The 14,560-nt window shown below is 33.7% G+C and overlaps 1 protein-coding gene across 1 annotated transcript in view; it reads left to right on the top strand.

Moving 5' to 3' along the window:
* The window catches only part of LOC124364651 (transmembrane 9 superfamily member 2), a 62,160-nt gene that overhangs the window by 36,003 nt on the left and 11,597 nt on the right, over window positions 1-14,560 (top strand). The window contains exons 9-13 of the mRNA XM_046820280.1: window positions 1,337-1,481; window positions 3,020-3,197; window positions 6,026-6,185; window positions 7,866-8,017; window positions 8,190-8,301. Of these exons, the coding sequence (XP_046676236.1) occupies window positions 1,337-1,481; window positions 3,020-3,197; window positions 6,026-6,185; window positions 7,866-8,017; window positions 8,190-8,301 (747 nt within the window). The remainder of the gene's footprint in view (window positions 1-1,336; window positions 1,482-3,019; window positions 3,198-6,025; window positions 6,186-7,865; window positions 8,018-8,189; window positions 8,302-14,560) is intronic.

The following is a 14,560-nucleotide window of genomic DNA, read 5'->3' as shown; positions in this document are numbered from 1 at the left end:
TAGAAGCAGCTTTGATCTGATTTATTGTTCTTCTATTTTTACTGCTTACTTGTTTTAATATAAGATGTATAAAATTTTCAGTATACTCTATAAAAAGTTATTGACGTCTTTCTCATATCAAATAATATTTTTACTATTCAAAGAATAAAGGGTTTTGTTACTTCCAGTACCCAAAATAACACTCCAAAGAAATGTACAAGGGCAAATGATCTGTAAAATATTGGCAAGAGTTATCTAGAAAATTAAGATTCTGTGTTAACATGGTTATGCCTATTATGCCTTCTTTCATTCACTTTTAATGTATGGAATTTTGTCATGGGGAAATAGTAGTGCTGCTGCTCAAAAAGCTTTTTTATGGCAAAAAAGGCGTTAAGAGTGATTAAAGGTTTACCTGACAGAACTTCTTGCAAGCCCCTTTTCAAAGAATTACAAATTATGACTTTGCCAAGTATGTATATATATTCATGTTTAGTCAATGGTAAGAAAATTTAGAAATATATCAGGTCAGACAAAATATACACAATTATAATACAAGGAACAAAGGCAAGCTAAATATGGTAAATGTTAGACTAGAAAAAACTAAGAACAGTCATTTAAGTATGAAAATTAAACTTTTCAACAACTTGCCTGATAAAGTACGGACAGTTAGTATTGTTAAGTTTAAAAGCTCTAATAGTACTTGGTTGAAGGACAAAGTCTCTTATTCAATTGACGAATATTTGTCTAGTTGCACTAGTGAAATACAATTTTAATGTACTATTTTTATATTTGTTGTTTCTGTTAAAATTTATTTGTTATTTCTCATTTGACAAAGCCTTTTGATGAGTATTTGTCCTGTGTCCATTTTGAGGCCACTGTTACAAATTTATTGAGTTTTTTTGTTTTATTCTTTGTTATTACTTATTATATATTTTTATTTGTTGTTGTTATGTTATGACTATATCTTTTTCTAGTAATTTATGCTCAGTATTATCCCCAACCAGAATCTTTGAAATTGTCTAATTGTCTTTAAGCAAAGTATATGTAATAGTTAAAAAAAATGTGAACAATATTTTGTTTTGTTAAACCTAATCGCACAAAAACCTAATTATGCTCCATTATGGGCAAGTAAAAGAATGAACTGATTAGCAGGAAATCTCCGTATTGGCAAGTCTGTACACGATGTTGCACCCAAACATTCCTGTCTTTCTATATGAGTAATTTAAATTAATTGGAGATTTCAAATTTTTAATTCATAGATTCTCTCTAAAAATATTGTTTCTCCATTACGTTATTCACTTATCAAATTTTAAGTAAAACATACGTGATTTGCTGAATTTGTTGAATATAATTATAGATTGACTCCGGTGAAGATGTTCAAGAAGAGTTTGGATGGAAGTTGGTTCACGGAGATGTGTTCAGGCCTCCTCGTAAAGGAATGCTTCTCTCTGTCTTTCTGGGCTCTGGGGTCCAGGTGTTCTTTATGACTCTCGTCACATTAGGTATGTATAAAACGTATTATTTCATATTAGCGTTTGTAATAGCACTTTGTGTAATTTTTTTGAAGAATGCTTGTAAATTCTTGTGATTTATTGCTTCAGTTAGAGCTTCTAAGGTCGTAGAACAATGTTTCTATACTTCTTGGGCATTCATTTAATGCCAAAGGAAAAAACACAAAGTGTCAAGCCTGGTAACCTTTGTGGCCAGACAATGTCACTTCGCAATGAAAGTAGGCAGCCAGGAATGTTATGTTAGGACAAACTGATAAGGATATGCCTCATTGCTCTTAGTTCTAAAAGGTTTGGAGTAACAGGATATTCACTACAGGATGGGTAATGTTGGGGTTGGGGCCACCTCCTGTTAAGATCCCATGAGGACAGATAGTGGGTTCTATATCTCAGTCATGTCATCTTGAGAGAAGGTGAGGCTAGCTTTGTTCTAGTGTTTTCTAATCAAAGCATGGAAAGGGAAACAATACTCACTCACATTTATGCTTTAAACATCCCTTTAACATTAAGAGAGCTCCACCCATTCCAGCAGTCATCCCTCACAGTGTATACTAGGCCTATCTTTATACCCTAATATCTCGACATTTGTGGTTAGTGTTGTGCCGCTTCTGGACATCCATTACACAAAGTGCCCATATTAAAGTTACACATTTTTCTCTACCCAGTATAGGTTCTACTGGCAGTTATAAAACAGCCAGAAGTTAACCCTACTTTCAGGAAACATTTCTTTCAAAATTGTGAATCATCAACAAGAAGTGTGGGATGTAGCTCTGTCTTGTTAGAACCACACTTCTCCTTCGGGGTCTTCAATGGATTAGTTTAACATTGGCCGGAGAAAGGTCTCACTATTGTTTAGTAACACCCAGAGTTAACCGTTACTGTTAGTCCATGTTTTTACCAAGTGAAGTTAGGGCTTAGAAGCCCTCTCTAACACTTATCCTGGGGGCCAAGGGCTTACAGGTGACTTCCGAACCAGGTGCTTGCAAGGACAGGATCGCTCAGCGGTTACCCTCGACAGCTACAGAAAGTACAGACTCTGAAGTAAAAAAGTAATCAATCTAAAATATAATCACATGGAAAATCACCACCATTCTTCCTGAAATTATACAAAAGGCTATTAGAAACTTGAGTGTCACGTATTGGTTGTCAGATGTAGTAATTTTCAAGTATTTTGATGAACTAATATGAAATATCATGTTATATATTGTTTACCAATAAAAATATTTTTTCTTTACCTATTTTTGTAGTTTTACTCCATGATAAGAGAGGTCTTTCTGTTGGACCCTTTGTTAAATCTATCTCAGTTTTCTTTTTGGGTTATTAGCAGTGTAGTCGCAGTGTGTGAACAATAGTATGAAACAATACTTAAAATACACTCTCTGTCGTTTTAGTTATAGCTTTCTTGTAAGTGGTTGGTGAAATATATTAGACATGGAAGAGTGGTAGATGCTACGAACATAACTGCAGTTTTAATTGATGGCTAGATTTGTGGGTCAGTTTTGTTTGTGATGGTGAGTCTGCTTTGTCAACAGTATTTGCTTGCCTCGGTTTTCTGTCACCGGCCAACCGTGGAGCTCTGATGACTTGTGCCATGATACTCTACGTATGCCTTGGGACCCCGGCCGGCTTTGTGTCTGCCAGAGTGTACAAGAGTTTTGGAGGGGAGAAGTGGAAATCAAATGTCCTGCTCACATCTATGCTCACACCCGGGTAAGTTTTTGCTCATTCTCTTCTCTTAACACTTGAATTAATCAGAATTTTCAACTGTCCTCTAACCCTATGCACTCGAAGGCAGTATTTATAATTTTCCCTTGAAGCTTTTAAGGCCAGCACCACTCGCCACTTAACATAGCTGTTATTTTATAATATTCTCTTTGTTTTGTAGTGAATTGTGAGTGTTGTAACCTATTGAGCAGCTTTATTTTTAAATAAAGCAGTAAATTTTAACTAGCCCATAATTCTTCTCTAAACATTGACTGTGCAAATAAGACGAATGACACGTAGTGGGCCTATACACTGAAGTGATAGAAGGGATAGAAACCTAGAAAATTTTAGTAGAAGACATGTGCTAACTATTCTTGACTACACATAGGTATTTATTTTTAGAAGTTTTGTTCCTTAAAAAAGTGTAAAAACTGAGAAAATTTTTTGTGTAAAATAGTTCATGTCTGAGTATAACATAACTGTAAAATCCTACTTTATAACATTTTATTTACATATCTTTGTTAATGATATACGTAATAGAGTTAAATTTCCCAAATGTGTGCGATTATCTTTGTATAATAAAGATTCATTAAAAATAAATTTTAAATTATATTTCATTTCTTCTTTAAACATTTTAAATTACTATGCAAATAAAGCAGAGGAAATTGAAAAAAAATTCCGATCTGGAGAAACAAATAACAAATATGGTCGCGAGCTGCCAATGAAAGTAACACAGCAATCTGTACTGGCCGTACGAGTTTTTTTTTTTTGTCTTCGTCTTTGACTGATAAAACCAGATAGACTGTGTCAATTTTGTTTAAAACTGTTTGCAATTTATTCAGAACAATTTTGTCAAGTATTTAAAACTATACACACTATTTACAAAGGTTTATGGTGGCAGGACTAGAACAGTGGGTCATCTTCAAGTTCCTTGAGTGCATAGATAGGCCTACTTGTAAGTCTGGACCATATGGCTTCCTTGAACTTAATAGTGTTCATATTTCTGATGCTTTCCGGTAGGCTGTTGTATAGTTTGACCGCTGCTATTGGAAAACTGTTCAACGATTTTGAAAGTCTACATTTTAGGGTGTTTAGGTCTTTTGCATGGCGGGTGTTGTAGCCATGGACATCTTGTCTTCTCCCAAACAGTGATTCATTCTCCTTTATGTATATAAGCGAGTTCATTACATATTGGCCTTGAACCGTTAATACCCTGAGGCGTTTGAAAATAGGCCTACAATGCTCCAGATGGTCTGAAGATGTAATGATGCGTAGTGCCTTCTTTTGGAGAACAAGTATTCTGCTGCATGCTGATGCATGGCCCCAGAGCAGAATACCATAGGCTAGGTGGCTGTGAAAAAGTGCATGGTACACCGTTACCAGGCACCGCTCTGGTACCACGTTTCTCAGTTTTCTCAGCAAGAAGATAACCCTGGAGAGTTTTGTGCAGACTTTGTCTATGTGGCAATTCCAATTTAACTTCGGGTCCAGCCAGAAACCGAGTAATTTAATGGCCTCATCACAGTCCTCTATGACATCTCCATTTTTTAGAGTACAGAATATCAGTTGTGTTTTTTCTTCGTTTAATTTTAGTTTGTTTGTGGTGAACCACCTCTTGGCATCTGCTAACAAGTCCTCGGCTTCCTGAAACACGGGAGTGTATCAGCTTTCCTCTGGACAGGAGCGTAGTGTCATCTGCAAACAGCACTGCCCTGCCTCCCAGTCTTAAATCATTCACAAGAATTAAGAAGAGCAAAGGTCCCAGGATGGAACCTTGTGGCACTCCATGCATGACTTCTCTACTTCCTGAAGCGATACCCTCTTTTGTCTATTTTCGAGATAGCCGGAAATAGTTTTGTGAACTGTTCCTTCGATTCCATAGGAATTTAGCTTGCTAAGTAGTATCTTATGCGGCACTCAATCGAATGCTCGGCTCAGATCACAGAGCACAAGAGCCTGTGTTAGTTACGAGGACAAACTAACACGAGCTTTCTGCAACGTTTGTGAGGCCAGTGCTGCTGATCTTTCGAGCGCAAAGTGTTAAAAAATGGTTATAAAATTACATAGGGTTGCTTTTGATGGAATTAAAAATCCCTTTCCAAGAGTAGGAGAATAAATTGATGGTGTAGGTCAGAAACCTTTTTAAAATAATTGAGAAAAATAAGACTATGTAATTCTCCAAACTTGTTTGTTATGTCTTCGAACCTGTCGTAACATGTCCTTTGACTATTGTATCGTAGTTTGCAGTTGTGTTGTGTAGATATTTTAAAATGACTGTGTGAACTGGGCAACAGTGTTTTGTTGTCTTTAGTGTATTATCTTGCACGGTTTAAACTACAAAAATACAGTCATTCTATTTCCTACAACTGTATATCTTGTCTCTAACCCCTCGATATGAAATGACAAAAACTGATTAACACACAAAATATCAAAGTATTACATGGATAGATTGAGCGCTTCTCTAGAACTAGGAGTGTAATGAGGTAATTCTTTCACAAACATCTTACAGTGAGTGGTTATGTATTCTCTTCCAACATGAGTGATTACAGGACCAGCGTTGGGATCCATAAGTGCTGATTAGCAATAAATGTTTTATGTGACAATATTAATGACACCTTGTCTCTAACCTCTCGTTATGAAATGGCAAAAACTGATTAACACATGATATAAATAAAACAGCTATTCAAATTTCAAAATTGTCCCAATCTCTATTCCAGATAAAGGGGTAAAGGTTTGTAAAATCTATATAAAATGGTCACAATTAATTTATAACCATTTTGTAATGGCCATCGTATAGTAAGATAGTGAAGGGAGAAATGATTATGATGTTGCAGAATTGTGTTCATGCTGTTCTTTGTGATGAACCTGGTGCTGTGGGGTAAGGACAGCTCGGCCGCTGTCCCCTTCTCCACTCTCATCGCTCTCTTGTCCCTCTGGTTCTGTGTCTCCGTCCCTCTCACATTCATCGGCTCCTTCTTCGGCTTCAGGAAGCGGGTAACTTACTCTGTCTCTCATTATGCCAGTTTGTACTAATAAAGGCTACAGATCAGTAATATAAAAGTAATACAGATTTTATAAATAAATGTGGTTTTCAAGAACTTTAGTTGTCATAAAAATATAGATGTAATTCTACCTATATAGTTGTATATAGGTTGTTATGTTGACATGGTAAAACATCAGTTTACTGTAGGGTTTTAATTTTTACATGAGGTTTTCATTCACTTCTAGTTGTTAAAGGTGTAACAAGTCAAGATTTTTTTTATATTTTCGGTTTTACAATTTTCTTGTTCATTTAACCAAAGACCAAAGGAGAAGAAGATCTGGAAGCTTTAAAATAATACTAAATTATAAATCCTAAATCCACATTAGTTTTAATTATTTATTGTCTTGTGTTAAGCTAAAATTGTGGCTAATTTAGTCTAGCTGTTTTTCTGAACTGTTGTTTGACTAAAGGCTGATTTTTTAATCCTGATGTCTCTTTTCACTGAAAAGTTAAATGTTTGATGATGATATTATGCAAAAAAATTCCTATAAAATCAGGATTGCGATATCTTTGATTTACGATGATATAACTGGTCCATAATGACAATAATTATAATGCCCTCCATAAGAAAGTGACGAGTATTATGTATCTGAAAACATTGTGCAAAGTTTGATTTGTAATGTAAGTCTAGGATGGCCACCAGACTGGGAATCTCCCTCTAGAAATAATCTTTCTGTCTCTAAGAACATATAAAATCGAGAAATAATTTGACAACTTCTTGTGTTAATATTTGATTAATCCCAAACATCGTATCCTAAGCGGCGTGATCCGTGAAACTGTGACTGAAGGTTGACAGTATGTGGTTACTACATTGTGTACGATTGATGTGTTCACGAACCAATAATTTAAATCGTGTCATGACAGTAACGAAAGAAGGAAAATAGAGGGAGACCGTATTTATAAAAACGGTTTAAATAAACGAATTTAAGATGAAATTGGTTGCGAGAATAAGGGATAGCTCAGGCAACAGAAGTAAACAATTGAAATGTTGGAAATGATTTCCTACTAACTGAGTGTTTCATAGATGTTAGAGATGTATTTTTAATGAAGTCCCCCTTTGAGCCTCTCCCCTCCCCATCCCTTTTTTTAGTATTATTTTACAAGCATTTAGAAAATCACAAATATATGGTAAACTATCGGACAAAACAATTTTATTTATATTGGCAATTAGTTTTCCTAAAAATAATGTAATTAAACTCTATCAATTCAAATACATTACCAAAGTCTAAATATTAGTTTTTTCAGTTAAAATTTAAAAATATTTACTATGTAACAGTTTAATTAGTGTTTTTAGAGGAAAAATGTCTGAATAGACCTTGTAGAGAATATTTTCTGTTTTAAAATAATGTGCAAAAAAATAACCTCAAGTAAGTATTGGTAAGAGTAGGCCAAAGTTTAACAGCTGCAGAGCTTGGTCGAGCGTTTTGTGGTAAGTTAGCGAGTGTTGTTAACACTTATCATTATGTTAGTATTACTAAGTAAGTACACACAGTTACTCTAATCTATTTGGATAAATCAGGTTATTAATTTTAAAATATAGACTTACAAGGTTTTGTAGTTTTATTATACACGCTATAACTGTAAAAGTATTTTTAGATATTAAGATTTTATAGAATTGATTAACATTGCAGGCTATCGAGCATCCAGTACGAACGAACCAGATCCCTCGTCAGATCCCCGACCAGAGCGTCTACACACAACCCATCCCTGGCATCATCATGGGTGGAGTGTTACCCTTCGGCTGTATCTTCATCCAACTCTTCTTCATACTTAACTCCTTATGGTAGACTGATTACAGTTTTACAGATTATTAACCAAAGTAAAATGTGTTGAAAAAGCAAGTTAGTGTATAAACCTGTGTTTTAATCGTTTTAATATATTGTTTTAGAACATTTAGTTTTGAGTATTTTATTTTCTAGAGCTAGCAGAGTTAAAGATCTCTCTGTTTTGTGCAGGTCTAACCAAATGTATTACATGTTTGGCTTCCTATTCCTTGTGTTCGTCATCTTGGTGATAACATGTTCGGAGACAACCATTCTACTCTGTTACTTCCACTTGTGTGCTGAGGTAATTACAATTTTATGAAACCTGTATCAAATTTGTGACGTGTCGAAGTCGAATCTTGAATCTGCTGAGATTTACCACGGTACTAATTATTGGACGTCATGTTCATATTCCATCTCCGATTCTCGCAAAACTACAGCAGGTGAAACTTCATTATGTCAAACCGGTAAACAAGAATAATTTTAACCAGAAAATAGTATTGTGCATTGTCTCAACTGTTTTAATGGTTGATTGATACCTGCGAAGTCATGAAGGGAGATGGAAGTGCCCAAGACATTCATCTGTTTTATGTTTATTTTAATAATTGGAGCTCTGTTTGGAGGCAACAGTAGATGAGCAAATTACTGATCTATAAAACATGTTTTTGCCAGACTTGGTTTAAAAACCCGTAGGTAGTTAATGTAATTCACAAATTTTTGTAAATAATATTTTGCTTGCAGTTCGTATTTTCAATATTTGTGTATGTGCATCGTCGTGATTCAGCTGTGCCTATTTGAGGACAGCAACTGATCACAAATCATATTTAAAAAAATTAAAAATAATTTTGAGGCCAATAATTTTGGATTCAACCATCATTAGTATCAATATTGTGTACACTGTGAACAATTACGTTGTCACGTTGATTGATCAGCCCTCATTGTGCCTTTGGAATTAAACTCTTGGGAACAACATTAAATGGTTCTAAGTCAGATTAAGCATTGCAAAGCATATTATTCATTGTTATTATTGTTATTTTAACCCATTGTGGAAACAATTAACCTAGCCTGGTTTAGGACTGAATGAATTGATTTTTGTAAAAATGCATGCGTGTACTAAAATATTAATAAAATGAGCTTGGATACAGATAAATCAGTCACTTTTTCAGGATATTTTAGTCTTATTTGGTTGTATTACAATATTGTTTGTTGCTTTCTCCAAATAATTGTTTTATTTAATTTTTTTACTATATACTTACAAGTTTTTTAGTATGAAAAAAAAAATCAAAAGCAACTGTCATTATTTTATTACTTTTCTGTTTATCTGTTTCAATAGTTTTTTTAATTCAAAACAGCACAATGTTTTTTACATTGAAAACCAATTTTTATTGGATTACTTAACCCTTTGAGTGCCACAGCGTCGCTAATTTTGACGATACAAAAAGTGCATAAAGTACCAGCATCGCTAATTTTGACGTTTCGTATTTCGATAATGTTTTATATAGAACAAGATTATTTTGGCCAAATATCCAGACAGATGTATTCAATTGGTTGCAAACTATTGATAAATGCGACTTTTATGTCGTTTCTCTTCCATTTTATCTGTGAAACGTATGTTGTTTAGGTATTATCAAGAGGCCACTATTTTGGGATGAGTTTTCCTTATCGGGGAAAAAATAAATTACAGTATTAAAAAGGACAGACTTTCTTTAACCTATTTTGGAATTTACAAGTTATTACAACAATCAATGAAAACAAAAACTTAAAGAACGTTTCATTATTCAAAAATGTCAGGTCATTCGTGTGTCTATTTGGAGACGATTTGGCGGTAGGAAGTATGACTCATAGAGTATTTTTCGATTAACTATAGAAGAAGGAACATATAATGAAGTTTATTTTGGTCCATGATAAGGATAACTAGTCCAAAAATAGTGGGCTGCGATGATTTTGTCTTCAAGTCACGCGACGTAGCGGACGAGTACCGTGTTGTGTGAGGGCCATTCTTGTTGTATATGTGCCAATAACCAAGCATTTGAGTAAATACAAACTAAAATAGTAACTTATACAGTATTTTACTGTATTTCTTTACAAAATTAATGTAGTGATTAGTTTTGTCGAAGCAAAAAACGTGAATTTTCAGTGTAAATATATTAGGGTTATTATTTAGTAAATGTAAACTTTAATGTAAATACGTTACCAAATATTTGTCTCTATATTTACTAATCACATTTATTTGTGTTATATTGATGCTTTATTAGATTTTTTGTGAAAACTACACTATTAATATGTAATTTCTAAACTCTAAAAAATGAAGTACAATTTATACAATGTCGGTACTGTGCAGCTTTTTGTTTATACGTACCGATGCCATGTTTTTTTAATTCTAAAATAGTATATTATACATGGGTTTTATTTATAATTATATGGCCTTTATCATGGTATAAAGAAAAAAATCTTAAAAATACAGTGTACACTCAAATTAGGTCGAAATTTAACTTTTTTTATAAATACTGACATTTTTATACTTTTTTAAATCAAAATTTGTTTGTAACGATATGTATCATATTCTGCATTTAACCCTTTGACCGCCGTGAGCCACTATAGTGGCTCGAGATGTACGGTACCTTGACCGCCATGGGCCACTATAGTGGCTCGCCGTATGCGGTACCTTGAGCGCCGCGGGCCACTATAGTGGCTCTGTGAACTTTACGCCTTTGTCCTTATAGTTTAAACATAATATACAGGGTGTATATTATGTCTGGAAACACCCAAATATATCCTTTAATAATTTAAATATAAATTTGAAACCTCTTACAATCGTGATAGAGATTGGGCATCTACTTTTTGGAACAATGTTTTGTTATGTCACACCAACGGGGGACGTCCTGCCGAGGGTATCGTGAATATTCTTAATGGAAGCCTATACCTTGTGATACATAATTTTAAAGGTAATAGCTTACTGAATTGAATGCCACAAACCGCATCTCAAGGGAATTATTCTATCAGAAAATAGAGCATTTTTAGTATTGAAAATTTACTGATGTTCAACAATGTAATTTTAACATGGTTCTTGCCACAAAATGTGTTACACTAATTTTTTAGCATTTTTTAAATGTTCAATTAAAATAAAATAAACAATTTATTTTTAAGCTGGTTTCATTAGTACAAATTTACCAGTTTTTATTACAATGAATAAAACTTATGAGTCACTTTCTCTGATTACTTATGAATCTGTACTTGGTGTTTTCCAGTCAGCAGGAAGGTTTAAAGAGACAAAGGTCACTAGCCTATGAGAAACATTATTGTGTTATTAATCATCTGGTCTACAGGTTTCAGTTTGTTGAGCATGGAGCTTTCACTAGACAGGTCTAAGCTTGGGAATTACAAATGGACAAAGGTCATATCATTCCTGTCGAGTTAATCAGTGTCTCTGAAGCATTGCTGTCAACAAGTTATCTAATTACAGTAGTTCAGTTTTTATTTGGCATTTTAATGGAATTGTCTGAAAGAGAACGAATTACTCTGTTGATGATGCGAGGATATGGCGATCGTCAAAGATCTTATCGGGAAGTTTGTAATTTGTTTAATGACACTTTCCCAGAAAGGAATCCCATAAGTGTTTCAACAATATCAAAAACTATTGAGCGTTTTGAAATGACAGGGAGTGTACGTAATCGGCCAAAGTCGGGTAGGATACAATCTGCAACAGATGAAGAACATGCACTAGATGTTTTGCAAACATTTATTGAAGACCCACATACATCGCTCAGAAAAGCTGCACAGCAACATGATATGCACCCTATGTCTGTGAGTAAGATTTTGAAAATTAATAAATACAAACCATTTAAAGTTCATTTAGTCCAACAGTTAAGTGAGGATGATTACGACAGAAGAGTTGAGTTTTGTGAACTTGTGATGCGCAAATGTGATGACAATAGAGATTTTCTGACCGACATACTATTTTCTGATGAGGCAACTTTTTTCCTAAATGGCAATGTTAACAGGCACAATTGCCGTTACTGGGCTAGTGAAAACCCACATTGGATTACTGAGTCCCATTCACAGTAACCACAAAAACTGAACGTATGGTGTGGAATTTTAGGTAACAAAATTGTTGGACCCTTTTTCATCAATGGAAATTTAAATGCCGAACTTTACTACAATATGCTCCAAAATGAAATAATCCCAGCTATTCAAATTGCATCAGGAGAATACTTTGATAATGTATGGTTTCAGCAGGATGGTGCTCCACCCCATTATGGGAGACAGGTAAGAGAGTATTTGGATTTAAGGTTTCCTCATAAATGGATTGGCCGAAGAGGAGAAATCGAATGGCCTCCAAGATCTCCGGATTTGTCACCAATCGATTATTTCCTATGGGGTCATTTAAAATCCAATGTTTATAGAAGAAAGCCTCATAATTTGGAAGACCTAAGAAACAGGATTATAGAGGAGATTGCTTTGATAACTGAAGAAATGTTAGGCAACTCTGTCGAATCATTTTACACAAGATTGGCTCATTGTCAAACGTAGAAGGAACACAGTTCGAACAATTGCTTTGACACCAAATGCAGGTAAAACGTTTGTTGTAAGACTTTTCTAACAGCATACATTATTTTTTATTTGTAATAAGAAATCAATAACATAAGTATTTCCATAATTGTACTGTAATAAAAACTGGCAAATTTGTGCTAATAGAACCAGCTTAAAAGAAATTTTTGTTTTATTTAATTGAACATTTAAAAAAATGCTAAAAAATTAGTGTAACACATTTTGTGGCAAGAACCATGTTAAAATTACATTGTTGAACATCAGTAAATTTTCAATACTAAAAATGCTCTATTTTCTGATAGAATAATTCCCTTGAGATGCGGTTTGTGGCATTCAATTCAGTAAGCTATTACCTTTAAAATTATGTATCACAAGGTATAGGCTTCCATTAAGAATATTCACGATACCCTCGGCAGGACGTCCCCCGTTGGTGTGACATAACAAAACATTGTTCCAAAAAGTAGATGCCCAATCTCTATCACGATTGTAAGAGGTTTCAAATTTATATTTAAATTATTAAAGGATATATTTGGGTGTTTCCAGACATAATATACACCCTGTATATAAAATACATTTAAATATATTTATAATCAACTTTGAATTGTATTGCTCTGCTTCATTTTAACTATAAAATATTGATATTTACTTGTTTCTATAGTAACAAGTGTATCTTCATTCTACAGCGGAATTTTTGAAATTTGTTGAATTTTACTTAAATTAAATTATTTTATGCAATTTCTGTGGAATATATTTGTAACTTTTAGTATATGCTCAAAACAATACGTACTTTTAGGTTAAAAAACGTTATTTGAGCCCAAGTTACTTATTCAGTGTGTTTTTGAACCTCAAACTTAAGATTTTTTTTTAAATTACGAGAGGCATGCATACTACTAAAGTAGTTATTTTATAACAGCTTGTTTTCCAAAAGCTTACAAATATGCAAAAAATAGCCTGACACTTTATGCATATGCCTTGGGAAAATACATGTGGCACACAAAGGGTTAATAATAAAGCATAATAACAAAACAATCTAAATTAACTTACATTTTTTCACTTTTTTATGATTTTATGACAAGTTTCTAAATTAGTTGTCTGGGAGATGAGATAAAAATGTTTGTTACATTCAATTGTTATTATTGAAATGATAATCAAAATAAACTATTTACATTACCACTTTTGTGTCAGTCTTTGATATCTCAATATCTCTGTCCAAGTATCTGTCTACTTCTGAAGTAGACAAATTGTCTTGTTCCATGGAGTAGCGGAAGAACTAAAAACTCATTCAACAACTATAAACAGTTAAACACTAGACATTGAGAACACAATACAAAGAATGTAAGCAGAACATTGAAGTGACGAAAATTGAGCATTTGGCAAAATGTAAACAAATAACAAAACAAGCTATTAGTTGTGGTTCCAGTGTGCAAATATGACGAATCAAAACGGAGTAATTGCTTATAACGATGCTCGAGGGCATGAAACTGTGATCTAGCGGAAAAACAAACAAATACGTGATCGTTAGCATCTAGAAAGAGCACAACGAGTAACGCTCAGGCAAGTTCCCCAATGGGTTGAAACCTGTTTTAAATGACCAAATTGACTAGGGCATATAACAAGGTGTGCAATAAATGCTGTAACGTATCCTAGTCAATTCAATTGTTCAAAACACTTGAAAGATTTAAATGATAATGAAATCTGACTTTATTGAATAATATGTTTAGCAACGTTTAATTTATCTGACTTGTAAGAGATCTCTCACAGGTCACAGTGTATTTTATTCAAAATAGCATGAGTTACATCACAAAAATAGTTCCTTTGTTCAAGCAGGGTAGCACCAGTGACCTGAGTAGTTATCAACCTCTGGCATTACTTCAGTGTTTTCAAAAATATTTGAGAAAGCTATGTACAATCAATTAATTGAGTTTTTAGAAAGAAGACTCATAGAAATGAACAATATGTGTTTTTAACCAACAGATCAGTATTGAGTGCTAGGATTGATTTTATTGAATCTGTTA

The sequence above is a fragment of the Homalodisca vitripennis genome, chromosome 6 (assembly GCF_021130785.1).
Source record: "Homalodisca vitripennis isolate AUS2020 chromosome 6, UT_GWSS_2.1, whole genome shotgun sequence".
Classification (NCBI taxonomy): Eukaryota; Metazoa; Arthropoda; class Insecta; order Hemiptera; family Cicadellidae; genus Homalodisca; species Homalodisca vitripennis.
This window is presented reverse-complemented; position numbering and strand designations above follow the sequence as displayed.